The sequence below is a fragment of the Platalea leucorodia genome (genome assembly GCF_965183815.1).
Source record: "Platalea leucorodia genome assembly, chromosome: 10".
NCBI lineage: Eukaryota > Metazoa > Chordata > Aves > Pelecaniformes > Threskiornithidae > Platalea > Platalea leucorodia.
In genome coordinates this window covers 17,833,187-17,860,681 of record NC_138832.1, presented here as the reverse complement: position 1 = coordinate 17,860,681, position 27,495 = coordinate 17,833,187, and the positions used below count along the sequence as shown (strand labels likewise).

General features: G+C 48.5%; 3 protein-coding genes across 14 annotated transcripts in view; 2 read left to right on the top strand and 1 right to left on the bottom strand.

Annotated features, from left to right (window-relative positions):
* SEPTIN6 (septin 6) overlaps positions 1-5,365 on the top strand; it is a 31,979-nt gene extending 26,614 nt beyond the window's left edge. For 2 of the 5 annotated variants that reach the window (XM_082323433.1, XM_082323437.1), the window contains one exon: positions 3,467-5,365. In XM_082323433.1, coding sequence (XP_082179559.1) covers positions 3,467-3,515 — 49 coding nt within the window. In that variant the 3' untranslated portion in view covers positions 3,516-5,365. Of the gene's footprint in view, positions 1-1,737 lie in introns of all 5 variants that reach the window. The other 3 variants (XM_082323435.1, XM_082323436.1, XM_082323434.1) reach the window with 2 other exon arrangements.
* An 879-nt stretch (positions 5,366-6,244) lies between these two features.
* On the top strand, positions 6,245-19,425 carry NKRF (NFKB repressing factor). 8 transcript variants are annotated; one of them, XR_014229401.1, is made up of 6 exons: positions 6,245-6,547; positions 11,049-11,170; positions 13,305-15,331; positions 15,916-15,984; positions 16,149-16,438; positions 16,700-19,425. XR_014229401.1 is itself a non-coding variant. In XM_082323423.1 (4 exons), exons 1-3 carry the CDS (start codon positions 6,348-6,350, stop codon positions 15,290-15,292), a joined length of 2,310 nt encoding a protein of 769 aa, XP_082179549.1. In that variant the 5' UTR covers positions 6,245-6,347; the 3' UTR covers positions 15,293-15,331; positions 16,149-19,425. The 8 variants fall into 8 exon arrangements, 1 of the variants encoding a protein (XP_082179549.1); XR_014229402.1 differs by having other exon boundaries at positions 16,593-19,425; XR_014229403.1 differs by having other exon boundaries at positions 16,149-16,809; positions 17,423-19,425.
* A 55-nt stretch (positions 19,426-19,480) lies between these two features.
* On the bottom strand, positions 19,481-27,495 carry UBE2A (ubiquitin conjugating enzyme E2 A). The gene is made up of 6 exons (XM_082323450.1): positions 27,221-27,495; positions 26,837-26,917; positions 26,674-26,699; positions 21,170-21,259; positions 20,030-20,118; positions 19,481-19,616 (listed from the first exon to the last, which is right to left on the bottom strand). Exons 1-6 carry the CDS (start codon positions 27,262-27,264, stop codon positions 19,488-19,490), a joined length of 459 nt encoding a protein of 152 aa, XP_082179576.1. The 5' UTR covers positions 27,265-27,495; the 3' UTR covers positions 19,481-19,487.

The following is a 27,495-nucleotide window of genomic DNA, read 5'->3' as shown; positions in this document are numbered from 1 at the left end:
ATTTTTAACAGTCAAATGGGTCACCCATGGACTGGATGTTCAGCTGTAGCAGACAGACAGAGACCCACACTCCTGGGAGCCAGGCCAAGTGTGTCCATGGTTAGGGTAAGGCTAGTGGTAGAAGAGGGCTGTATTGAAGATGTGTCCAGAAAGCCTGCCAGAGCACTTTGCCCCTGAATAAGGCCAGCATCCGAGTTTCCAAGGAGTTTTGCCAAGGCGTGGAGAGTTCCCACCGGAGCAGAGCCCTGTCGGTGGTGTTATGCTGTCAGTCTGCTCTGCTCCAGTTGCTGTGACTCTGTCCAGTGTCTGCCTTCATGTGAGCAGGGATGTAAGGTGGCCACGTAGTCAGAGGCAGGCTCGTGGAACAGATAAGGTTGCCTGAAAGGGTTAACAAACCTGGCCATAAGCAAGTGTCTGCAGCGCGAAGTGCCAGAATCTGTTGTAAAATGAAAAAATGAAGGCTCATTCAAACAAAGATGCGTAAGAAATCCACCTGCCTGGAGGAGAGCAGCATCCTCATTAAGGTTATTAGTTAAACTGCTAATGACAGTGGTCTACTTATAGCTAGGTTGAGTGTGTTTAATTGAACCTTTTTAGTTTGCTGTTGATTCTCTGGTGAGAGGAAAAAGAAAGCTCCCACAGGAATGTCTTGCTTCTTGACAGAGCAGCAATACTTATTATCCAAGGCAAGGGCGACAGCACCCCAGGCTGAGGCGCGCAGGTCTCTCGGAGAAGGGACCTGTTGGAACAGCAGCACTTAACTATAAAACACCCTAAAAACTCAGCCTCGAGTCCACCCTTCCCTGCAGACAAAGCTAGGATTTACGTACTCGCCAGGATACAGTCCAAACTAACGTACGGTCTGCCCTTAAATAGGGAAAAGCTGATTCCAGGATTCCTTCCCTCTTAGCTCCACCAAGGGAAATGGAAAAGCAAGTAAACATTACGCTGTCAGTGAGAGGCATTTGAATTTAATTTCAATGGGACGTTCCACTTAACAGAAGAGCTTCAGAAGGGTCTTGCACTGACTCGAACTGGAGCTTGCAGTCATCTTGAGCTGTCCGGTTGAATGAATGTCTCTGCTGCCAACGGTAACTGTAAAACAATGAAAAGAACAATTCTCTGCTTATCAGGCTGCGAATTTGGAAAAATAAGCTCAAAGAATAACAGTGTTTATTCTGGTGCTGAGTACGAAGGCACAGCTAAAGTGCAGTTAGAGTGAACATTACTGATTTTTGTTGGTTTTGGATTGCTTTTGGCAGTCCTCATAACTGTACGCTGTTGTGTGCTGGCTTTGAATCAAATGAAGTTCTTTGTTCCCACTATACAAATGCAGACAGTGCCTTTGTCAATGGGCATTTGTCCTTGCTAAATTAAATATGTATATATGGTACTTTTTCAGAATTCAGAAAAATACTCTCCATATTGATCCATAAAGTGTTGCAGGGCTCCACTGTTTTGGAAGGATACAAACAAGTCACAGTTGATGAGTCCTGTAGCTTGCGAAACTGTGAAAGGATTGTTTTAGAAAATAAATTCGATTCATCCCACTGCTGAGTGTGTGTGCGTGTATGCATGCGTGTGTCTGCATAAAGCATGTTTTGTAATCAAATTAAACCGTATTAACACTTAGCAACATTTCTTTTTTGTGGTGTGTTAGGAAACATTTATATTCTTATTTTGGTTTTTGTCATTAATCCATAAAACCATTAATCTGCCTTTTTCTTTCATTTTCAGTTCGGGTTTCCTGTAGAACCTTTCCCTTCACACCAGAAGCGAATGCCCCCACATTCGGTTAACATGCAGCTATGCCATTGTGCCTGTTTGCTCACCTTTACTCATTGCTCCCTTCCTGCGCTCACCATTTTGTTTTAAGCAAGAGTCCGCACCCTTGGCTGTTCCGGGTTATGGTTGTTCTCGTGAAGAACTCGGCAATAGCCTACGTGGAACTGGCAAGAGATGCTCATTGCTGATCCCTCTTCCCCTTTGGGCAGTAGCAGGCTGCCGAGCGCTCGTAGGGCTAGTGGCCCCTCTTCTCAGTTGCTCGGCTTTTTGTCTCTCCCTCCATTTTGTGCGAGGGCTGCATGGTAAGAGAGCGCGGCTGCTTGGTGCTGCGCATTAGCCCCCATCGTGGGACCGCTGTGAATGCAACCCAATGCTGCCCTGGGGTGGGACGTGCTGTCTCAAGAGACCGGCTGCCCTCTCCTCTTTTTAATTTGCTAACCCCTCACTACCCCCCCGTGCTGCCGCGTGTGCCTCAAATAATTTTAAAGGACTTTTTGCAAAACTTGACATCCTCACAGGCGTGGGCCCGAGTCCAAACCTCTCGTCCCCAGGCTTGGGGGATTCTCAAACTTGGATCCATGGTTTGCAACTAAGTGTTCTCTGAATGCTGCAGGGGTCAGGAAGGATCTCTTGCCTTGTCTCCCTCTCAGTGTGCTGGCCTGGATGCACATCCTGGATCCAATCTCAGGGAAGGCTGGTCACCTTGCTGTACATATCAGTGTTTGTGAAGAAAGACGATGATGTTTCTTTGACTTTCTTCTCAGTGATTCCAACAATTTCTGGTTTTAATGCAAAAAGTATTACCTTTATTTTTTTTATTTGGCATCTGTTTAGAAGTGTACAGATGCTGGCAGATTGCTTCTTCTATTTTCTATGCAGCAAAAGCCTTGTTTTACTGCAAGATTTGCACTAAAGAGGAGCGCGTTTTGCTCACTGGGGCCAGGAGTTCACTCTGGCCAAGTGCAACTGTGGTTTGCCTGCAGGTGTCTTCTCTGTGTATTTCTGGATGAGTTTTGTTTTTAAATAAAGACTTCATCAGACAGTGAATTCTGGTTAACATTTACTACTTTTGTTTTTTGTTTTCTTTGCCCTTCTTTTACAGTAACCCATGGCTCTGTACTGAGTAATTACCCCTGAATACAATGGGCTGGAATGGACCTTCATTTACTTGTAAATCGGAGGGTCTAATAAAACGTGACAGCATTTCAGCTGTGACCTTTCCATGGTGTTACCCTTGCTCTCTCCTACATCCTCATTGTGATTCTGTCTTTACTATGTACTGGTGGTTATTGCTTTTATTAAACAATGTAACATTAGTCCTAACAAGGTTTTGGATGCTGCAACTTTAAATCCTGCAATTTTTTTTCCCCTCCAATTAATGGATTCTCCTTTCTCCTGGTCCCTCTCCACCCAGATAAATAAGGGATGTGGAAATAAGTTCTGTGAGTTATTTTTGCTGGCGAAATAACAACGCAGTTTAAATGTATTTATTGGTGACGTTAAAATGACACCACCACCTCAGTTTAATTATCGCGTAGTTGAGAGATAAAAACCTCTTTTCTCTTTACACTTGGTGTCATTTTCATGACATCATCTATCTTTTTTTTTATTTGCTTTTATTTTTTCTTTTGCTAATTCATGCTACCTGAAGACTAGCATGTAATCCTCATTTCCATTTCAGACTTGCTTGTCGTGACCCCGATCCTTCAGTCGCACTGTGCGCAGGCTAAGTTCTCTGTGTGTGTGGCTGAATCCGCACGTCCTGACCCTGCTGAAAGATCAGGATGCATGCTGCCAAACAGTTTCAACAAAAACCCTGCAAATCCTGGGTTTTTGGAAGATAAGCACACCTCAGACCTAGCCGTGATAGGTAATGCTGGTTTTAGCGCAAGCCGCTGCTGAGAATTTTACTAGAATGGCAGTCTGGATGATGCTGAAGCCTCACGAACGGTTTCTGCATACAACGTGTTAGTCTGGCTAGCTGCTCACGGCAGCAGCAGGCGTTATGCAGTAACCCAGATCAAGCGATGGTCTGGCCTCCGTTTCCAGCAGTCAAGGCAGATAAAACTCTTGATTGCAATGTATTTTCTCAGGTATTCTGTTTCACCATAAATACAATTTTATTTCCCATAAAAGTCTTCGACTGTTTTGTTGTTTGGGGTTTTTTTTAAACAAGTTAAAATAATTTGAGTATTTACCTCTTCCTTTACTGTTGAATGTCGGCCTGCTCCCGAAGCCAGTCACTATCAGTCTGTCAATGATTTCTAGATTATCTGCTAAAAGAACCATTTGATGTGGCTTTTTTTTTTTTTAACCATACTGCAGGTCGCTGGCTGTTCTTCTTGCCCATTTGCCTTATTAGAATGTTATTTAAAGTCACGTAAAGTCTTTTTAAAAACTTTAAAGAAAAAAGGTGTTTACTTGTGTGATTCCCTTGAAGTACTTGAGGTACCACAAGGAGGTTCCCTCTCTCCTCTGTCAGCTGTTTTCATGTTGCATCTCTTTTTCCTGCTTTTTGAATGTCTTTCTCTTTTTTGCTAATCTTCTGGTTTTTTCTCTTTTTTTTCCCCTTTTCTCTCTCTGTAGCTTTTTTTAATCTGTCTTCGCCAGCTGCACTGGGTCTGAGGGAGAAGACTGCCACTTCTAGAAGAGTTTAAGGGTCTTATGTCCGGGGAGGGGGGAGCAAATCTTCGGTGTTAGTGTCTTGGAAAGAAGCTCTTTTACTGACTTGCATGGTATCTAAAATTGAAGCGTCTTGTAATTTGTGTGACAAGACAGGGTAATATGGGGGAACTGATTGTTTACCTGGAATTTTGAAGAGCAACAGAAATGTGATGTTCGGACTAACGATGTAGCGAATACATTTTCAAACAAACATTGTTATGGGCATATTTTTTTTTCTAATTTTGTCTTTAATAATATAAATGTCATGGGCTTCCGTGAGGTGTGAAGCCTAAGGAATATTTTCAATATGCTGTTGTTTGATTGGTTTTGGAAACTGTGCATTCGGAGTCAAAGGAAATATAAACATGGTGCAATTTGCTCTGTCGGCAGCCACGAAATATTTAATTTTAACAAAGAAATAAAGTAAGAAGAACTGTGTGTTTTCATTGGTGTCCTCCTGTGTCTCACCACCTTATTAAACAAGCTCCATCGGCTGGTGGGTCGAGTGGTACTTTATTTTTTCCCTAACTAAACCTCCTCTTGTTCTTTAAAGTTAGAAAAAAGTTAGCAGCGTCGGGAGGGAGAGGCGATGCTGACGGCTGGTGTAATAACGACAGCGATCCATCCAGCCCCCCACGAGTAGGGTGCAGCGTCCTGAGCGCGTGCTGGAGCCTGGGGCCAGCCCTCGCAGGGGCTCCTCGCCCTCCGGCCCGCTGGCCGCGTGCTTTGCCGAGCTGGCCGCGTGCTTTGCCGAGCTGCCATCTTCTCTTCCCCGCTCCTGCTTTTGTTTCCTTTTTACAAATGGAAGTGCGCCAGAACTGCACCGAGTTATATATTTACACGACGAACGCTGAAGAAGCAGCGCTGTTTAGCCTGATACCTTTCTAACTTTAATGTAAATTTTAAATAAAAAATACGAAAGCCTGCGCGTCTGCTGTTGTGTTTGCCGCTGGCGTGGCCGGGCTGAGGAACTCGCAGGCGGCCAGGGCCGCTCGGGGCGGCCAGGCGCCGGGCTGCTGTGGCAGGAGAGCTTCGGGGGGTCACCGAGAAGGGGAAACCGAGGCGCTGGGGCCGGGTGTGCAGCCCCGGGGCAGCCACGTCCTCGCCCCGGGCAGCCGCCTCCCCGCCGGCCGGCCGCTCTCCCCCTCCGGGCGCTGCTCCGCCGGCCGGGGCGAGGGCCGCCCGCCCGCCAACGAGGCTCCGCACCGAGCCTCAGGCTGCCCGTTTCCAGCAAGCGGCCGGGGGCGGCTGGGCCTGGGGCGAGCCCCGCGGGGAGACCCCCGGGCCCTCGGTGAGGGGGGAAAGGCCTCGGCTCCTCCAACGCGGCGCCCGGCGGGGAGGAGCCGCGGGGGCGCGCCCAGAGCCGGTCCCGGGGGCGCGGGGGGCGCCGGCTGAGGGCAGGCGGGGCCCGGCCGCCCCGGCGGGGCGCCTGCGGCCCGGTGCCCGCCCGTGCGCCCCGCCCCGCCGCGGCTTCCCGGGGCCTCGGCCGCCGCCGCCAGGGGGCGCTGGGGAGCCGCGGCGGTGGGCCGGCGGTGGCGGCGCTTTCTCGCGGCGTCTCGCGCGTTCGTGACGAGACGGCCACGTGACGCGGCGCCGGCCGGGCCGTTCCGCGCGAGCGACGGGAGAGACCGGCGCGGGGGGGGGGGGGGAGGGGAGGGGCGAGCTCCCGCCACACCGGCGCGGCCGGGCCGGGCCGGGCCGTACCCTGCTGTACCGTACCGTACCGGCCCGTACCGGCGCTCCCCGGCGGCCCGCAGCGAGCCGCGGCCTGCTCCGCACGTGGGGCCCGCTCCCCCCGGCACGCCCGGGCCGCTTCCGCCGCCGTGTGCGCGCCTGTGCCCGCCGGCTCGGCGCCCACCGGCGGGGACGGCCCCTCGGCGAGGGACGATCTGCCCGCCATGCCGCCGCCGGAGCCGGAGCCGGAGCCGGTGCCCGAGTCGGTGCTGGAGCAGTGGCGGCAGTACAACGAGACCGAGCGGCAATGGGGGCTGCGCCGCCGCTTCATCCTCCGCCACCTCCACGGCTACCCCGGCGCCGCCATCGACCAGCTCCTCTCGCTCTCCGTCCTCTGGACCAACCACGTCTTCATGGGCTGCAGGTGAGGCCCGCCGGGGCATCCCGGCACCGGGGGGGGGGGGGCGCCTTGAGGCGGGCCCGGGGCTGCGGGGAGGGCCCGGGCCCTGAGGCGGCCGCCCGGGGTGGCGGTGGCGGGCCCCGGCCGCTCGGCCCCGCCGCCAGGCCTGGCCGTCCCGCCGTGTCAGCCGGCCGCGGGAGGGCCCCGCCGAGGCAGCGCGGAGCCGGCCCGGTCTGGCTGCCGGGAGCCGGGGTGGAAGTTTGAAGCCGCCGCCGGGCTGGGAGAAGGAGCCTCGGCTCCCTCCGCCCGCTCCCCGGGGCTCCCGCCGCGGCCGCTGCTGCTCGGCCGAATCTGGGCCCCAGCTGCCTTTGGACCGGTAGCCCCGGGAGAGCTGGGGTGGAAGGGGCCGGTGCAGGGAGCCCCGGCTCCCGGACAGCTTCCCGTGCTCGCATGTGCCCGTGTTTGTACGTGGAGGGGAGCGAGCTGCTGAAACAGCACGTATGTGTTTTGAAAGTCGTTCTTGATGTCCCGCCCCGGAGGACTCGTTAAGCATGTGGTGTTGTGCTTTGTAATTTAAGTGAGGAGAAAGTGCCCCTCTGAGCATAAAGCTGCCTATACCACCCCCTTAAAGCTCGGTTTTTCCGAGAGAAATAGGCCCGGTGAATGGACGAGGTTTCCCTTCATCAGGGTTGCTGTTACGGTACGGTAACTAGCGAGGTTGTGGAGATCTGCAGAAACGTCACCCACCTCCCGACTGACACTTTCGACGTCGTGATTATTTTTAACTGGACATAAGGCTTTAAAGACAGAAGCAACTGCTTAACGATTTGCTTTGCTTCAGCAAATTGTGCAGTGACAGAGGCTGAAGGGCGTATAGTTTGACTTTTATTAACGTTACTATCCTTGTTGGGGAATATTTTGTGTCATTGGTACAGAGCCAAGTCGACGTCTTTAAATGTAGATCTGCGTGTTTTCTTATTTCTTTCTGGTCCAAGTACTAAACAGTTCTGCTCTGCAAGCACCAAAATTGAGCAGAGTTTTAAAACAGCTTCAAATTCTAAAGCTCGAGTAGTATGTTAAAATTGAATGTATGTTTTTAAGACATAGTCTCTTTGGTCCATTAGCTCGTGTTATGTGTTTGTGTGCTGTCTTAACAGAGGGCCTGCTTTGTGATAGTGCTTTTGGGAATCGATGCAATAGTATCGTTATAGGGTGCTGATAACAGAAGTGAAGAACTGTGTGGCAAGATCCAAATTCCTAAAAAAAATTATGCAATTTAAGCCTGCAAGTGCACATGCTTTCCGTGATGAACATCTCTACCTGCAGCTCTCAGGGGAGACGTGAGCAATAGGTTTAGGCCTGATGCGGTGCAGAGCCATTATCAGCGAGGATGTTTCCCCAAAGCTCATGTTGTGCACGAGCGTGAACACGCCGCACAGGCACGGTCAACACACTGCGCTGTTGAAGAGCCATTGGCAGCTTTACTTAGAGTTGTCTGGGGAAAGGAGGGGACCCACAGCTTTCTCTGGAACTGCCTTTTGCTGCTCGGGAAGAGCTGTTGTTGCTGTATCAAGTGAATAACTTCAAAGTTTGGGGGATTTTTGTTGTTTTCTCTTAAGCTTGTTCGTTGCTTGTTTGGTTTTTTTTTTTGGTGTTTTTTTTTTTTTTTAACGTTGATCACTTGCTAGCTGAAGGCAACCTGTTTGTCAGAGTGAATACAAATCAAAGTCTTTGCTGATGACACCTGAGGGAGTGTTCTGGTGGGGGATGATCTGGAGTGTGTCCAGAAGGCTTAGAAACCTTGGTCTGTGAGGAAGGAGTTAAATAGCGGGATTCGTTTAGTTTAGGGGTGGATGAGAGAAGATGCATGTGTTCTCAGATATGTTAAAGGTGGCTGCAAACTGGGAGGGGGGAGGAGAGCATTGTGCTCCGGAGCTACTGGGATCAGGATAAGAGGTAACATATTTAAGTCACACCAGGGAGACTTTAGTTAGGCATTGGAGGCATGGGATTCCTCTGCCTCCATGTGCAGTCTCCACAAGTTCAGATTTCTAAGGCCAGGTTAGACAAACACATGTTGCGACTAGTTGATCTTCCCCCAGGCAGAAATCTGAGCCCCAAATATCTTCATCCTTTGTGAAGAAGAGTGACCCACTCGCGTCACATCTAAAGGGCATCGTCCTTCATGTTCCCATCCAGTTGGTGGCCGGTCACAAGTGGTGTTCCTCAGGGCTCAGTACTGGGGCCAGTTCTGTTTAATACCTTTATCAACGATGTGGACGAGGGGATCGAGTGCACCCTCAGTGAGTTTGCAGATGACACCAAGTTGGGTGGGAGTGTTGATCTGCTGGAGGGTAGGAAGGCCCTGCAGAGGGACCTGGACAGGCTGGATCGATGGGCCGAGGCCAACTGTATGGGGTTCAACAAGGCTCAGTGCCGGGTCCTGCACTTGGGTCACAACAACCCCATGCAACGCTACAGGCTTGGGGAGGAGTGGCTGGAGAGCTGCCTGGTGGAAAAGGACCTGGGGGTGCTGGTCAACAGCTGGCTGAATATGAGCCGGCAGTGTGCCCAGGTGGCCAAGAAGGCCAACAGCATCCTGGCTTGCATCAGGAACAGTGTGGCCAGCAGGACCAGGGCAGTGATCGTCCCCCTGTACTCGGCACTGGTGAGGCCGCACCTCGAATCCTGTGTTCAGTGTTGGGCCCCTCACTCCAAGAAGGACATTGAGGTGCTGGAGCGTGGCCAGAGAAGGGCAACGAAGCTGGTGAAGGGTCTGGAGCACAAGGCTGGTGAGGAGCGGCTGAGGGAGCTGGGGTTGTTTAGCCTGGAGAAGAGGAGGCTGAGGGGAGACCTTATTGCTCTCTACAACTGCCTGAAAGGAGGCTGTAGCGAGGTGGGGGTCGGTCTCTTCTCCCCAGTAACAAGCGATAGGACGAGAGGAAACGGCCTCAAGTTGCACCAGGGGAGGTTTAGATTGGATATTAGGAAAAATTCCTTCAGTGAAAGGGCTGTCAGGCACTGGCACAGGCTGCCCAGGGAAGTGGTTGAGTCCCCATCCCTGGAGGTGTTTAAAAGACAGGTAGATGTGGTGCTTAGGGACATGGTTTAGTGGTGGACTTGGCAGTGCTAGGTTAATGGTTGGACTTGATGATCTTAAGGGTCTTTTCCAACCTAAACGATTCTGTGATCACAGGCAGTGTACTCTTCTCCCTGCAAGCCAGAGAGAGGAATAGAGATTCTCATCCCTCTCCCTTCTGGCTGCGGGAGAATGAGGGTATCACCACTGCCCACATCCCTTTGATCCCTCTTGGCGTTTTCCTCCCATGCACGGTTCCACTGCCACTCTGCCGGGGGCTGAGCTGTGCTGGGTACCTGCAGGTGCAGCAGGGACCACAGCGCTGTGTGTTCAGAGTTCTCGCCCAGTAATTGAAATGGTAATTTCTACCTGGCCCTCTAAGTAAGGAAGGGCATTTCTTGAGTGGAGAGCGAGTAGATTTCCAGAGCCCTTGGAACAGTAGTATTTAAAAGCTGGTGCAAGTTGTTGCAGCCCTTGCTGTTAGGACAGTTGTGGACTCCCTGTCCATGGGCAGTGACCTGATGCTTTTTGTCTTTTGAAGGCGAGCACACCATGGAACGGGTGCGAGATTGCTTTTTCTCCTTTCTGAACCACAGTGCGAAGCTGTCAGAGGCCAGTTTCAGGCCATGTTTGTAGGTTCTCCTTGGTTAGAAAGGTTTGGGTTTTTCTCTTGTTCAGCTTCAGCCGTGCAAATGGCTTGAAAGCAGGTGACAGATCCCCAGAGCAATGGAAAACTTACATGGTCGGGAATGTAAGGCCAAGAGGGACGGGGTTGTACAGTGTGTGTCCTGCCTGGGTGGAACTGCGAGCGTGCTGCAGCAGGGTCAGGCTTTGCACAGAGCTGGTTACAGCCACCTCACCTCTGTCGTGGCTCAGGGACTTCAAATGTATCGGTTACAGCTACCAAGCTAGAAACTAGTATGGCTTTTTAAAGAGCGGTCGATAAAGGCTGAGCAGTGCTTTGTCATCTGACGTCCGCGATGTCGGTATTGGTGACGTACGGTCCGTGGCTGCTGACCCAGACAAGACTTCAGTGCCAGCCAGTCGCTCCTGTGCTTAGTTCACTGAAGCTGCGATGCCCACGGAGACTCCTTCACACCCCTGTGCTCCTTAGCGTTCCTAGTGGCTCTGCCAGATGTTACATTTTGACAGATAATGTATTTAAATTTAAGTTTAAAACACCATCAGTTTGGTGGCTGCACAGTTTGTTATTCACAAATGGGTTCACTTGGGTCTGCCAGCACTGAACTAGCTACGGCACGGGGCCGGTGGCCAGGTCCCGTGTTAACGCTCCAGCAGAATCAGGGGGAGCATCTCCCTTGCACCAGGCACTGCGTCTCAGGCAGCTTTAGTTCTTGTTTTGCGTCATAAAAGCTTGTGTGTGCATGTGTGTGTGTTGCCCCTGTGGGACCAGCTCTAAAGTGGTTTGCTGTTGAATCCACACAGATACGGCTTGCAGGTCATGGAGAAGGTTCTCAAGATGGCTGAAGGCATCGATATCGGAGAAATGAGGACGTACGAGTTGGTCCCTAGCAGGAAGCTAAAAAGATACCGCTCTCCATCTGACAGTGAGTATATCTGCCTGTGTGTCAAAGGAGACACCCCTCCCTGTTGGTATTTGGTGGGCATTAGCGGGAACGTGGGGGGAGCAACGTGCCACAGGGCCACCTCCGAGAGAGCCAGCACGGCAAACTGAAGAGAAGCGACCGTGGTGTACTCTGCTAGACTGCAGCCGTTTCCCCTCCGCTGCCATGTTGTGGGGCGTACATAATTCATGCAGAGTTCTCTTTTTGCTTAAGAAAATATCATTTTTCATTGAAATTACCAGGTAAGTGATTTTCCCTAGTGGCAGTGTTAGGGAATCGAATCTATGTGATTAAGTATCTGTCTGCCCTTCTTCCCGGTGGTGAGGGGTGATGTTCTGACCTGAGAAGGGTTTGTACGTGCGCATGGACGTGTGGAGTTCAGCTCATTGATTGTGAGTTACAGCCTGCCTGGAGCATTGGGGGGGGGTTCATTTTTTTTTTTTTTTCCCCCCCTCCCTGCTGGGCCTGGAAGTGTCCTGCATGTGTCGGCCCAGTCCCATGGTCTCGGGGATCGATGTTCCAGCTGTAGCGTTTCCAGCGGAGGAAATGCAGCAGGCAGAGAGGGCTGGCAGTTCAATGGCACCATCCGCTGGCTCCTCCCCAGCACCTTCAGAGCTCCCTGCCCTCTCCCAGAGGGAGGGATGGGGGAATTGTTCATGTGTGCAGGCTGTAGATGGGAGCAGGCAGCCCTTGCTTTCTGAGGCAGCGTCTGTCAGTAAATGGTCAGACAGTGCAGGAGTCCTCTAGGCTTGGATATAATCCCTGGCTCTGCCAGAGTTTCTTCCCTTACTTTGACACCCTGCGATCTTTCTGTGCTTCCATGGGCCAGCTGCGAAACTGAGAAAAAGGCAGCTTTTCTCCCATGTTTTGTTTGTCTCTCAGGCAGCAGCTCTGAAGGGAAGGGTTCTCTATTGCACGTTACACAGCATAGAGAGCTGCTCTGCTGGTGAGAGCCTTTAGATGCTGCTGCAGTGCAATCATCAAAATACCAAACTGAGCAAGAAACGTAAACCGTGCCATAATTCATCAAAACTGACGACCGAAGGATTTCACGCATGTGTAAGAGCTTTGTCACCTGGTTTAAATATGAAGGCCTGTTTATGCTGTATGCAGAGTGGGTTTTTTCATCTGCAATGAACTAGGCTATGATAAATACGCTATGGTAGCGTGACGTCTAGACAGATGTGTTGCCTGACCTATATTACGGTTGCACACACTGGCATCAGATTAGGCAGCCCATTCCAAGGCGGTCTTTTGCTCCTCTGATGAAATTACACACATGTACCACTTCAGCCTGTGGGGGCTAAATCTTCCACAGGAGAAGTCTTGTATAACCGTCTTTTAGATGTGACATATTTGCTTATCAGCTGTTTGATTCTCATTTTCCGCAGTAGCTGTGCATATCGGGACATTCTGCCTCATTTGCACTTCTTATGGTTAAGAAACCAGAGGTCTACCAGTAATGTGTAACGGGCTTCCCCAGCCTCTGCAGCTGTCGCCTGAGGCTCGGGCAGATTTCTCCATGTTTGGTGTCCTTTAGCCGAGGGTAGTTATATTTACAGAAAATATGCTTCTGTTTGCACTGTCATCAACGGCGCTGGGTGTTTTGGAAAGGAGGGCTCAGTATCACTGTGTTCCTCCAGCAAATGAGAAGACCTGAAGATGAAGTAGCTTATCTGAGATCATCCTGCAACCCTGCGGCAGTCAGAGCTGAGGCTCCGGTCCCGCTCCGGTGCTCTGTCTTACTGGCCATCGTTGTTACTTGTTTTAGTAGCTGTGAATGGATTAACTTCAGCAATGACTGGATGGGTTCAGTGGGCAATGTTGAGGGGCAGAGCAAGTGATTCAGACCTAAAACCCACGTAACTAAATACGTAGAGGTTTTTGTGTGGTAGTTGTGCAGCTGGAAATGCCACTGTAGTGACCCGCACAAGAATGAATGGTCGTATTTGATCAATTGTGAATATCTTCAGAAGGAAACCTTTTGGTTTGCGGCTAAGAAGTGGGGATCCTGTGTTCAGAGCCTGCAGGCTCCTCCCAGAGATCACTCTGTGAAAACATTGTCTCCCTGTCATGGCACACATTGGTAATCTTGTCATTTTCTTCTGCCCCGTAGGTCCAGAGCTGGAAGAGATTCCTGAGCCGCCCAAAAAGATGGTCCCCAGGTTCCGGGTGCGACCACGTTTTGAACCCATACACTTTGTCACCAGTGCTGAGAAGGATGGCAAGAAGGAAGATCCTCTGGATAACCAAATGCAGGAGGTGAACCAGGAGGCGAATACAAACAGCATAGCGCAGCCAGCCGAAAACTGCACAGATTCTTTTGCGAGTGCACGGGAGGTGGATCCCCAGCTCTCCAACTCGGCTGGGTTTGGCTTTGCAGGCCAGGCAGCAGCAGCCAAGGCGGCTGTGAACAGTATGGACTCTACCACAAGCAGCATGTTGCAGGTTTCCGTTTCTCCTTCAACTGTCCAGTCCGCATCAGAGACTTTCCCTCCGTCAGCTATAATGCTGAAGCAGAGTTTTATCGAGAAACTGTCAGCAGCTGTCTGGAAAAATCTTGCTAACCCAGATGCAAACACTGGGACTGATAAAATTAACTATACGTATCTTTTGACACGTTCAATTCAGGCATGCAAGACAAATCCTGAATATATTTATGTTCCTCTGAAAGAAATCGCCCCTGCTGACCTCCCCAAGAGCAAGAAGCTCCTAACAGATGGCTTCGCCTGTGAAGTGCGATGTCAGAACGTCTACCTGAGCACCGGTTACGCCGGCAGCAAAAACGGATCCAGGGATCGAGCCGTGGAGCTGGCAGTCAAGCTGCTGAAGAAGTCTGTGGAAGTTAGGGTTGTTCAGCGGAAGTTCAAGCACACGTATCACGAGGACTTGGTGGTGTGCGAGGCAGGCGTGAGTCGCCCAGATTTCCCTCCTGCTCTCAAACCTCATGAGGAGTTTGTAGTTGCCAACAGGGACTGTGTCCCGATGCAGCCTGGTGCTGAATCCGCGAAAGGTTCCACTAATACCAACAAACACTGGACTAGTTTCGTCCTCACAGAGAACGCCAGCAACGCAATAGGAATACTTAACAATTCTGCCTCATATAACAAAATGTCTGTTGAATATAAATACGAATTAATGCCCAACCGCCTGTGGCGTTGTCAAGTGTATCTGCAAGACCACTGCCTAGCCGAGGGATTTGGCACTAAAAAGACCAGCAAGCACGCGGCGGCTGAGGAGGCATTGAAAATTCTGCAGAAGATGCAGTCAAATATAGCGGCCATCAAAGTGACCCAGGTTCAGAAGGTGGGCTGCTCGTCGCGGGGCTCCGGAAGGAAGAAGGACCTGAAGGACCTCGTGGTTTATGAGAACTCCAGTAATCCGGTGTGTACGCTGAATGACACCGCCCAGTTCAACAAGATGACGGTGGAGTATGTCTTTGAAAGGATGACTGGCATGCGATGGAAATGCAAGGTGCTGCTTGAAGATGAATTCATTGCAGAAGCAGTTGGAGTGAAGAAATCTGTCAAGCATGAGGCAGCAGAGGAAGCCGTGAAAATCCTCAAAAAGACTCAGCCAACTGTTGTTAATAACCTGAAGAAAGGCACCGTCGAAGACGTCATCTCCAGAAATGAGATTCGGGGTCGATCAGCAGAAGAGGCTTTCAAACAGAAGATCAAAGAAGACAACATCGGGAATCAAATTTTAAGAAAGATGGGCTGGACGGGCGGCGGCCTAGGGAAAGACGGTGAAGGAATTAGGGAGCCTATTTCAGTGAAGGAGCAGTTTAAAAGGGAAGGACTCGGGCTAGACGTAGAAAGGGTGAACAAAATCGCTAAAAGAGATATCGAAGAGATCATTCGAAACTATGCACGCTCCGAAAGTCACATTGACTTGACTTTCTCTAGAGAACTGACCATGGATGAGCGCAAGCAGATACATCAGATCGCCCAAAAATATGGTCTTAAAAGTAAATCTCACGGGCAGGGGCACAACAGGTACCTGGTGGTAAGCAGGAAGCGGCGCAAGGAGGATCTGCTAGACCAGCTGAAGCAAGAAGGCCAGGTCGGGCATTACGAGCTTATTATGCCTCAGGCAAACTGAGGTTAGGAGTCCCGTTTTACCAGAGACTGAGCTTCCTAGGTATTCGATTAAAGAAAGATGCTGCATTTTTCTTGTTGTGGGTTATATTAACGTTAAAAGTCTTCTACTTCGTTAATATAATTTCTAAAATGTTGTTAGACGTTTAGAACTGACCAAGTTCTGTTCAAGTATATTAGCACAGCCCAAAAGCAGTAGTGCTGTTACTGTATGTGTCTTTGATATTACTTGTTCCTTCACATTTTAATAGTTTTGTAATAGCAAAACCACATGTCCAACGAGAAGGAATTTGACACCATTTAAAATTATAGTTCCCTTATTCTTCTTGACCAAGGAAGGAAAAAAAATGCCTTTTTTTTTAAAAAAAAAAAATAAAAAATAAAAAATAAAAAGCAAAGGAAATGCAGTCTGGGGGAATAAACCTGTATGTAAAGTTGGTATTAATGACAATAAAAATAAAGTTTTATTTCTGGAAAAAAACAGGATTTGTCACACTTTGTATAAAAAAAAAAAGTGTGAAAACTGCATTTATTCTTGAGAAATATATATAGCGAGGTCTTGTCTCTGCTGTGTGTGTGTGTAGGGAGATGTTCTTAACCAGTTTAGGAGTACAGTTTTATTCATAGATGTCTACCTTGAGTCTCCCGTACCGCGACTGACGGACTGCACCTAAATCGTCAGCGTATTGGACTGAGGTAATTCCAGCGCGTTTTTACCTCGGCGCGCTGCCTGACGTGCAAATACCATGGGGAAGTGTGAAAGAGAAAAACCGGAGGTGAACGCAGAGCCCACGCTCAAAGATGCTCGTGGAGCTTGTGGGGACTGTTATATAACTTTTTTTTTTTTTTTTTACTTTAAGCTCTTTAATCCTGAGCAAAATCAAAGCTGCGCCTAATGATCTCTCTGCTCCGTTACTGTACCTGTGCTTGTGTGTGTCACGGTGAGTCACAGGTAAACGTTCCGGTGTCGCTCCGCGGCGTGGTGCGAGTGCGGCGTCGCTCCAGGACGGGTGTGCGCTGCCGGGGCCGGAGCGCTCCTCTCCTTGCCGGGGAAGCAGGCCCCGACCGCCGCCTGTGCCGTTGTGCCGGCGGTACCGGCTGCTTTGTGAGCCTCGGAGGAGCGCTGGCTTCGTGCTTGGGAAACACGGAGGTGAGGAACTGACCTCGGAAGAGCCACGAGCGAGACGTGCCTGGAGGTGCTGGGGTTTTTCTGTCACCAGTAGGGCCCGCTGGTGATTCTTTAGCACAAAGCCAGTCCTAACGAAATATTTTCTTGTCTGTCCTCCTATTGCTTTGTGTCTCAGCTATTGCTTTTGTTTATCTGCTGCCTATATTTGCCTCGCCATCCCTTTACATCATCCTCTAGCTTTTTTCCCACCTCCTGTTCTGTTTTCTTTTTAAATCCTCTCAGGGCTGAGGAGAGGGTGACCGACCTCTGCTGATGGAGCGAACACCCCGCTGATGTGCCGGTAGAGGCGTTTTCATCCCCGCGGTGTGACAGGGAAGAGGCTGCCCTGGCAGGTAAGAAAGATGAGCGCGAGCATTCCCTCCTCTTTGCCTGGATGGCTGCGGGACAGCTTCTGCTGGCTTGGACTTCAGAAAGCAAAACGTGCTGCTGCTATCTTTGTAGAAAAAATCTGGCGGTTAATTCTGAAAGTATGTTGGTTTTGTTGTTTGGGGTTTTTTTTGTGTGTGTTATTCCCTCTGCTTCTGAATTCTGCTCTCAGGAACGCTGGGCTTGAGCAGATGGTGATGTAGGAGTGGAAGAAGCCTGGTACTTTCTAGGGAGATATTCCTGCAAGCCAGAGCGCGGCTCCCCCACCCTAACTTGGCGATGCGGCAGGTCTTCAAAGCTTGGTGATGCCGAGAAAGGCAGCAAGAGCACCACTGCGGTATTTGGGGTGAAAAACCCCTCTTTTGGGGGTTAAACGTGATGGTACCTCGGCAGGGGTGGCTGTCTCACCCGAGTCCCTGCAGGGCGCTGCCTTGGGCAGGGCTGTGACCCTCGGCCACCCCCCTTTGCTGCGTGGCCGAAGGCCTGACCCCAGAGGGTGTGACGGTGAGAGTAAATTTTTTTTTTTTCATCTCTTGCTTCTGCCTGCCTTACGAGTCTGCTCCATCCTTTTTTTTTTAGTGACTAGCAAGACAAATAGAAACACGGCGGGACTGATGGGAGGACTTCTGTGACATTAGACTGACACGGACCATTCAGACAGGGTTCTGCTTGCAGAAGTCGCTGCAGCTGGTGCAGGGCAAGGGTTTGGACGCTCCTGCTTGGCATCAGTCGTCCCTGTCACTGCAGGTGGGGGTGTTTTGGGTTGGTTTTTTTCTTTTCCCCGCTGGTCTCTTGACAGTAAGACACTGTCCTTTAGGAAAATGGGCCAGTCTAACTTCAGCAGGACTTCCAATGGTAGAAGGCTGTTTGGGCCATGAGCTGGTGTCACAGCAGGTATAAAGCCCAATTTAATTTTTTGAAAGAAAGAGCCTGGCAGCTTCTGTCTTAATTGTAGAGCTCAGCAGCAGTACCCACTTTTGTTATGATGTGTTATTTAAAATCCTGTTCTCTTTCTCATAAGACAGTAGGAAAATAACAATTCATTAGGTTGTGTCACTTGCTCAGGCTCCTAGGCTCTGTTTTTGTCAACACTTGTCTCTGTTTCTCCCATTGATCCTGGCCTGTCTCCCCTCCTTCGCCCCTCACACCTCTTCCTGGCTGGAAGGGCAGATTTATTAATTACCCCTGCGCCACAACTGGCACAGCACCTATCCCCCCAGAGGTCTGGAAGTGTTTCACAATCCTGCTGCAAGCATCTACCTCGAGCTTGATCCCGCAACAGAATCCTTGCATCCCAGTTAAAAGAACCACAGTTGTACACCTCTTGCCTATTTATACAATAAGCACTAAGGTTACACTTTATTTACAACTTTTGAAAAATGTACAGTTTCTTACATGGGTTACTTGTGCAAAGTTAAACTTCTCAACTAACAGACCAATGTGCACACAAAAGACACCGGAACAGTGGACAACACAACTGTAGGTTTCATCCCACACTGCTGCTTAAGGTATGTATCCAAATGTAGAAACTCAGCCTTACCAAAAAAGTGAGTCTGGACTTACAAATGTTTCTCCAGAGTTGAAAAAATACTTTCATAAAACTGAAGGGAAACTAACTCGAGCGTGCGGCAGCAGCTCACACAAACCACACAGTACTCTACAAAGAGCAGAAACTGCAGAGACTCAAGTGCCTGCCCCGTACTTTATTCAAACTTTCCACAAGGCAAAGTTGGAACTTATCTTTCTCAGCTAAAGATAAGGGGCAGGAGAAAGACACTGGAGGAGCGTAATTCCACCGCTGGAGCACTTCAGGTTTTACCTCTTCCTTAATGTGGAAGGTCTTTCGCTCAGAGTACCACAGCTCTACCTGGGTTTGTCCAGTAATGCCTCAGTGACAGGACTATAGAAACCTACTGAAGCAGTCTCTGTAGGCATGTCCTTTAAAATAAAATTAAAAAAAAAAAGGGGGGGGGGGGGGTTGTTTCTCACCCTCAGCAAAGATCAAAGTACCACAACTGTAGCGATTTATGTATATCTGTACATAAATCTTGCGTGTGAAGTGCTGAAGTAACTAGCATTCCATGGTCTTACTAAATATTTGAATTGGAATCAGTTGAAGAGTTGTTTTTTTCCCTTATGAGTAAGGATTTGATAAACCAATACAAAAGGGAAACAAGGTTATTTCTTCACTCAGTACTTACAAATGCAGTGGGGTCTAAACCAATAGTAGAGGTAAATGACCAGCCTGGACAGATCAGCACTTTAGTTAATATCAGTTAAAAAATGTGTATGTATATAAACATCCCTTTTATCAAGCTACACATAAGCATCACTGTGTATAACACAATTACAATTAAAAGCTTAGTGTACACTACAGAAATGCACAATACTGCCCTAAGACTGGAGAGGGACCACAGAAAATGAATTCAGCATCAGTAACTCTTTTGCAAGTAACCCAAGTACAGAACATTTGACTTCAAAGTGGGTGCTTTCTGATGTCCAAGGAGAAGAAGCTTCAGCAAGGGAGGGTGGCAACAGCACAACAGCTATTCTGCTTTCAAAGTAAATGCTAGGAGGAAAAAGATGACTGAGACACTTTGTTTATTTTCCTCATCAACAGAGTGTTCATTTGCATCATCCTGGGTCAACAGTCACGCCAGCTCTGTTCTACTATTGCAGAAACCCGTTTTTCATATTCCCGCTTATTCTCTTGGTATAGCTGAGCTGCCTGGCTGTTTGCTGGACTGTTAGGATTTGGCTCATCCAATAGAGACTGTGCAAAGAGAAAAAGATTCTTAGGCACTTGAAAGTACGCATAGTTTTCCAACATATTCCTTGAGCTACTCATACTAATAGGAGTGCAGGAGTTCATCTAGATACAGGAGAGGTGCACTGCGTTATTCCGGTTGTACGTTATTGGAAGCTTTTGCTATCAGTTTTACTCATAGCAGTGCAGGTGGCTGTTTAACTGATAGCCAAGGAGTGCCACCACTGGATGGGTCCCTTCAGCCACCACCTGCTGTCACTGCCTGGTCAATTTATGGCTGGGAGGCGTTCACACTTCAGCAAATACCAAGGCATAGCTGCTACGCTGGCTATCAGGAGGGGGGGAAAAAGGGTTGCCTGAGTTGTTTTTGTCAAAGCATCCTAATTTCATTCTGCCTTTTCATGCAGAGTTCTTTTTACCTGTATGGATGTTAAGATGGAGGAGACATCGTAAGTGGGACTCCAACGATTCTGAAGAATATCCAGACATATACTACCATCTGCATAGACTAGAAAAGGTTCAAGAAGAATGGCTTAAAACAGAAGTTGTACAGCTACTCAGTTTTTTCCTAGCGTTGCCTGATCCCAAAAACCTACATACTGACAAACGCTACAAAAGTCAATACTGTCTGACAGACTTAAATCCAGCAAACAAGCCTGTAGGTGGGAAGAGGTGAAGCTCGTCACCAACAGCTGCCTGATGTATTTAAACTCAGCCCCTGCTTATTCTTCAACAACAAGCTTCTCTGTGACATTGCAACTACCACTACAGAAAACCATGAACAGATTTTAAGGCAAAAAAATTTAAGCTACCCACAAGTGAACCAAATAAAGAACACAAGCAAAAGGCTGTTTCCATATAAGGTTTCCCCAGAAAGTAGCTACAACAGTCAGTGTCTAGTCACCTTTCTCACAGCTGCTTTAGAACAACCTCCCCTCGATGCACTTTACCCACACATGCTTACTTGCTACATTTGAAAGTTTCCAGTATTTCTTCACAAAGCTAGTATTTGTTTGGAGGCAAGGAATACATCTCCAACCTTTAATTACCAAGGAAGGGGGTGAATTAAATGACCTTACTATCACTGGCTATAGAAACTAGCACTACATTTCAAGGTATAGCATTCTTACAGGCATTTTGGGGAAGAAAAGCAATGAGAGACAACTGCATTCAGCAGTGTCATTATGCTATGTATGCAATATGTATAGACAAAAGTCCAAGGCACTGCTATTTAAGTACAAAATATTCTTCTGTAAGGTTTAACAACAGGCAGTTGAGAGAGAAGAGCGTCTCATCAAAACTGTGCTGTAACACCTGAAAGGCAAGGGGCGCCTTTTATTGCCCCTTTCATTTCAAGCCTGAGCACTCCTCACATATTTATCCTTACCAAAACTACATAGAACCGCACTGGAATCTTGCTAGCTTATTAGATAGTGGAAACTCTTATAATAAACAGACCTTTTTCTACAGTACTATAGCAAGCTATAACTAAAAAAAAAAAAAAAAAAAAAAAAAAAACAAAAAACCCACAAACCAAGAAACATTGTGTAAGTACTTACCATTTGGATGAAACATTTTAGAAACAAATCTAACAGTAGGTGGTTTATTCGGATATTCTTCTGTGAATTCTATTGTAAGTTTGAAAGTTCCTGGAGTTGAAAAAGAGATAAGTAACCTTTATTCAGAATGAATTTACACAAGGGATGAATAAGTAGCATCCCTCCACAAGCACAAACTGATACTATTGTGCTCAGACATGCATGTCGGATATGGAATACAGATTGCTCGGTCCTATGACGATTCTTCTACTCTCTTTGGAGTTAATCGTTAACTCTGAAGTCCCAGACAGTACTGGTACGAGAGTATCTCCTGTGACTTACTTTTATTGCCAAAACCACCACCCCAGTCAAAAGGTTTGTGTAAGGAAATAAATCTGCTCTTGAGGTTTTCTTCCACAAAGCCTAATCCCACTGCACTGTAAAAACAACACAAGTGGGTGTATAACCATCTGTGTAACAGCCCATGATTTAGTAAGTCCTAGAGGCTGGAATATGCTATCATGACAACGACCACCTTATTTATTTCCTGTTTAAATTTCAAGTAAATACATTTTTATCAACAACTGTAAGGTAATCAGGTCTTACTGCAGAAAAGTAGTACTGAAAGCAGCATCCAAATCAGACACTTCAAAATAAAAATCTGATCATTTACTTCACACTAACTAGTCTTCCTTTGAGAAAGGCTGATTAAGCAGAAACAGAAAACTGTGTAGCTAAGTCCCAATCCAATCATTTTAACAGCCTGCACCAACATAAGTTATTTTAGCCCTTCTCCTTAGGCTATGACAATCTGAGAATAAGTCTGTCAACTAAGCTGCATAAATACGGGTCCAAGGGACAAGGCACTGCTAGTGATTCAGATCAGTAACTAAGGAACTCGACATACTCCACTTCAAAACATGCAAGCTTCTCTTTACCATGCTATCGCCTCAGACCAACCAATCCGGGAGGCAGTTTATGAAGTTCCCGGGTATGCCCAGGGAGAAATATCTGAAGCACCTTCATATAAATATATAGCTCTCCTGTAAAAGGAACGCACCTTGCAGTAAGAGCTGTTACAAGCTGCCAGGGCAGACACACTACCTTTTTTGAAAAGGCATTCTTACATATCAATGACATGTTCTCCCCCAACACTCAGTGCCCAAATTAAATCTCAGGGGCTCAGATATAAAGCTCATCCTTGCTTCCTACTGTGAGGGAGCCTTCCAGCACTAATATAATTCATGTATTCCTTCGTTTGGCTGGCAAACATGTGCCAACAACTGGTAGCCAGAAAACAGATTTTTTCAACCCGTTTTCCTTTTTTTCAGATCAGCAAGGACCTGCAGTATTTCCCAGGAACTACTTCCTTTATAAGGAGATAGATAAACTATAACATTGAGTTGCAAGAAATGAAGGTCATTGCTTTGACGTTCCAGTTTGCATACGAAGACAAAGTACAGATGCTTCAGAGCCTTCTGTACAGCACTGGGAAGTCTCAACATCCTAAAAATAAGTTTTCGCATGTTTGTTTTTTATTAGCAGCCTAAGAGCAGAGAGCCAACAGCATGCTATCTTACTGTAAAACAAAAGAACAAGAACAGTACAGTTAAGATTGTTCAAATTCGCGGAAGTCTGCAGTGGGGCTTTCAAGCTTTACTCCAGCTAATCCAGAGGCACAGAGCCAGATCCGAGATCAGCCTGAAAGCCAGCACTGGAAAGTTACAAACAACTTCTACCAGCTGCAAACATCAGCTCAGGACTACCTTTCCTTCCCTACACGGTGACAGTCCAAAGCAATATTGACCCCTTAGAATCAAATGCTTAGAGATTTGATTCTAAATCCTAAAGAGATTCCCAGCTCTCCCTGCCCCAGTTCTGATTCTCAGTAGTCTCCTTATGAGGTAGGAAGCAGGCACTTTCTTCTGTGGAAGAGTGACTAAGCAAGCAGTAGGTTGGAAACTGAGCACAAACCATCAAACAGTAAAGTTCAACAAGCACACTTGAGAAAATGAATGCTATTCTAGAACACTGACTGAAGTGGGAGCAGAGGGGACAGATAAGATGGCCAAAATGCAGTAACAAGGGCACTTCGGTCTTAGAATCCATTTAAAACTACTGAAAGAAGGGGAAGCTATCTGTCCCACCAGGGACAGGATGGCATTGCTTTTAACACAAATCTGAGTGAGTAGTTAGACAGCTTCCAGCTGGAGTATCTACCTACTCCCATTTCCAAGTCAAGACCCAGAGTAGCAGTGGGTCTTTGAAAGAGCTCCACAGTACCCAACACCTCGTTGCTGAGCTTTATTAAAGGATAAATCCAGAGATTCGATGAACCAAAGTTTGAGGGTCACTCACACTGAAAGCCCACACAAGTGAAACGGGTATCACGATACACACTGCTGGGGATGAGGCCTTCAGCGTCCAGTCTCTTCTGTCACTAATTTTAAAGCTTTCAACTGGTATTCCTTGCAACTTGCCCTAGACGGCCAATTTTAAAACAAATTATCATATTCACTGTCATTATTGATATTAGGATCATCACTGATCTTAGAACATTCGCTTTTCTCTCTTGTACTTACCTTGTTGATCTGTTTCTCCTGCCTCGGGATGCGGGACTCTCAGACGGCTAACACAGGCTTCTCCATGACCCCGTACTGGCCCGAGTAACCCCCGCCAGAGCAGCACCCATGTCCCTGCCGGGCCCTCCTCGCTGCAAGGAGCAAGAGCAGCCCCCTCTATTCCACTGCCCATAAAGCAGGGACGATCTCTGCCTCTCCCACACAAGGACGCAGAATCCATATTCCGTAAGCAAGGAACAAACCATACAGAAGGCAAATGCCTTGCTTTCTCTGTTCAGGCCTCCTGCACGATGACAGCAAGGCAGGATACTACAATAGCTGTGTCACTTAACTCTTTCCAAGCCAGGAATCCTTCACTAACCACAATATCATCATCCAGTTTCAGAGAAACAGGTCTCAAGGACTGGGAGAGCCCGGGTTTCCATCACTGTGACAGCACTACCACTTTAGACGCCACACACATATAGATTCTTAGGAATATGGTGAAGGGCAGGATAAATATCCCTGGGGTCCTCCTGCAGTCACCTGCAATCGAATCCTCTTAAACCAGAGGATGGAAGTTATGCTGCTGATCTAAATTAGTAGTTGCTCCGAGGCCGAGTCAGCCTGCGCACCGAGTTGTGAAAACACCCTCTAAAGTCTGGGGGCGGAGGGGAGGCAGGGTTGTTAGCTGCATTATGCTGCACAGCAAGTAAACAAACGTGTTTGAACTTCAGGTTTTCAGTTCAGACAAAGCTAAGAAACCTCAGAAGCTGAGACTGGAGAAGGACTCCAGTCCTTCATCCAGAATGAGGATAAAGAACAGTAATTCTCACGATGTTGAAATTATTACAACTTTAGTTCAACAACAACAACAACAAAAAAATCACAGGCTACTTTCAGAAGAGCTGAGGTATCTGAAGTCTTACAGTGTCACCAGGAAGTGACAGAGCCTAAAAACGAAAATACAAAGCTACTTCTGAAAAACACCGGCCTGCAAAGGCTTCACAAGAAAGACTGCAGAGCTCCAGTGTAACTTTGACTCACAAGGGCCTGCACAGTTACAAAACAAGCCCAAACTAACAGCTCAATGCTGTTAAATAAAAATTCCCTTAATTGTACCTACATTAACCTAAACTGCATCTGAACTGTGCTACCATTATCTGAGCTGTGCTACTCAATTCATTTAATGCAAAAGCACAGCCGAGGAACCAATGCAACCATATCTCTAGGCACCACTTAGTATTTTGTTATCTAGCACAATGTAAGATATGTCCCAGAGAAAAGGAGATAAGCTTATCCTGCAACACAAGACATATCTGTTTTCCTGAGCGCATACTGTGAAAACACACACTTTGCTATGAAAAGAGCAATCCATCACACACCGAGATTATTACATCAACCAAAGCAGAAAGACAGCAGTAGCAGACTCAAGCATCTGTTTGAGCTTCGAACTGCTGCGAGTGCAACATGTCCTAAGTATTCGAGATAAAGACACAATGCTGCCACAGTGGAAAGCACAGACAAAATCAGTATGTCAGGGCTCTCAAAAGCAGTCTCCAACCTTCTGCAACTAAATGGAAATATATGGAAAAAAGCCCTTATAGCATCTGTTAACCCCACACTGAGCTGGAAGAGCCTGAACATGGAAACAACCTGCATTTTAGCACACTGCAAGGAGACGGCTTTCTGCTCCAAACAGTGAATCACACTATTAGTGGCGGCGCACCAAGAACCTAAGCAGCTCTAGCAACCCTCACAGAAGTTTAAGGGAGCCCTTCTTTAAAGTCTACAAGATGAGGTAACAGAATACATTTAGTCTACCTGCTCTATTATGCGATGTTATGGAATACTGCAGTTCTAAACATCAGACTTCTGAAGCTACTTCTTGCTACTATAGCAAGTTTCTTAACTGATCGACTACGTTAAAAAAAGTAACTGGAGTCTTTGGAGTTTTCTTAGGCCTGAAATATTTAAAATCTTCAAAATCTTCACAGAAAAAAAAAAAAAATCTGCAATTTACAGGCATGCCCACAGGTGCTACCTCCGAGGATAAACAGAGACAAAGGAGTTAGCCAAGAACAACATAAGAGTTAAGGAATTCTTCCTATGCTTTTGTCATGAGTCATGGAGATCTAGGATTAATTATAGCCTGCACTGAAAGTATCTTAAAAAAAACAAAACATCACTGATTTCAGTTAGACACTATTTCATGTCTAACAAGTTTTCACAAAGATGCTGAAGTATTCATACAGCAAAGCTATAAAAGACAATAAGACCAGACAGAAACTACCAGGACACAGATATACAAGGACCTATTTAGTCAGCTTTTGAAGTTAAAAAGTCTTTCAAATCTTTAACCCTGAATGGTACCGATTGTAGCAGAGTGAAGTAGATGCCAAGAAAAAAAACCCAAAAGATCCGTTCTGAACTTCCTCAAACATTCAGCCCATTTCCTGCTTCAGCTGACTCACGTTGGGACTTACTCGCAAAACACTTCCAGCATCAGAAAAACCAGTACTCAAAACAAGTTACAACGGTTCTATATCAGGTTTTTGACAGTTCTCCAAATATGAGTGTCCCTAAAAACATGATCCAGGGTTCAACAGGAAAGCCTGGAGTTCCTTAAAATGGGACGTTAAATTAGGCTTAGGATAGTCAGATTTAGCGATTACAAGCAAGCCCCTACAAGTTAATTTGTATGTTTCTGTAAATCAACATAGCAATCTAAATCTACAACGCTTTCTTGGTGTAGAATAAAAAAAATAAAAAAAATATATCTACATAAGCCCTGGATGCAGCACAGGGACGCGTGGTCAGGTGAACGTGCGCCCATGCCCCTTCTCCATCCCCAGGCCCACACCTGTTGCAAAGTCCACGGCGGTGACACACCAAGGCCGTGTCAACCTGCAGCAGTTTACCCCCAGAAAGCCAAACACCAGGCCCGCACGTAGCCGCACTTACCGTCCTCGAAAGGGGTCCCCTCGGGCCTAGAGGAGGGAAAAGCAGAGCACAGCGTTACCCCGCGGGCAGCCCGGCTCTGACCGCCCCCCCCCGCCCGCCGAGGCGGAGCGGTACCGGCCCCCGCGGCCTGCCGCCCCCGGCCCCCCGCCGCCGCCCGACTCACCCGAAGATGACGGCGTTCCACACCATGATGTTGTTCTCGGAGGGGGCCCCGCTCACCCCGGCCGGGGGATCCTCCTGCAGCCTGCGGGGCACAGGGAGGGCTGAGAGAGCTGAGGCGCCGGCCCCGCCGCCGCCCCCCCCCCCCCGCCGGGGCCAGCGGCCGCCCCTGCGCAAACAGCGTAACCCAGGCAGGTAGCTACACGCCGCTGCGCAAACAGCGTAACCCGCAGGCAGGCAGCGCCGACCGGCGCTACGCAATCAGCGGAGCGCGCCCTACCCCGCCGCCATGTTGTGCTGCCCCCCTCCTCCCCCGGTAGAGCCGGGCCCTTCGCCCTCCTCCCGCCCGCCCGCCCTCCCCTTTCCCCTCAGCCGGCGGCCTCGGTACCTCTTGAAGTCCCGCATGAGGCGCCTACGGGCCGGAGTGGACATGGCGGGCTCGGGTTATAGATCACTCATACACTGCCAGAGGGAGCAGGGGGCTCCAGGGACGGCGGCGACGGCGGCAGCGGCGGCGGCGGGCTCCAACTGAGGCAACGGCGGCGCTGACGAACAGGAGCGATCACGGCCTCTACCACTGAGGCGGGCGCGGGGGGAGGCCCTGGGCTGCACCGACTCCTGCGCTGCCGCCGGGCGGTCCCGGGACGTACCAACTGCCGCGGG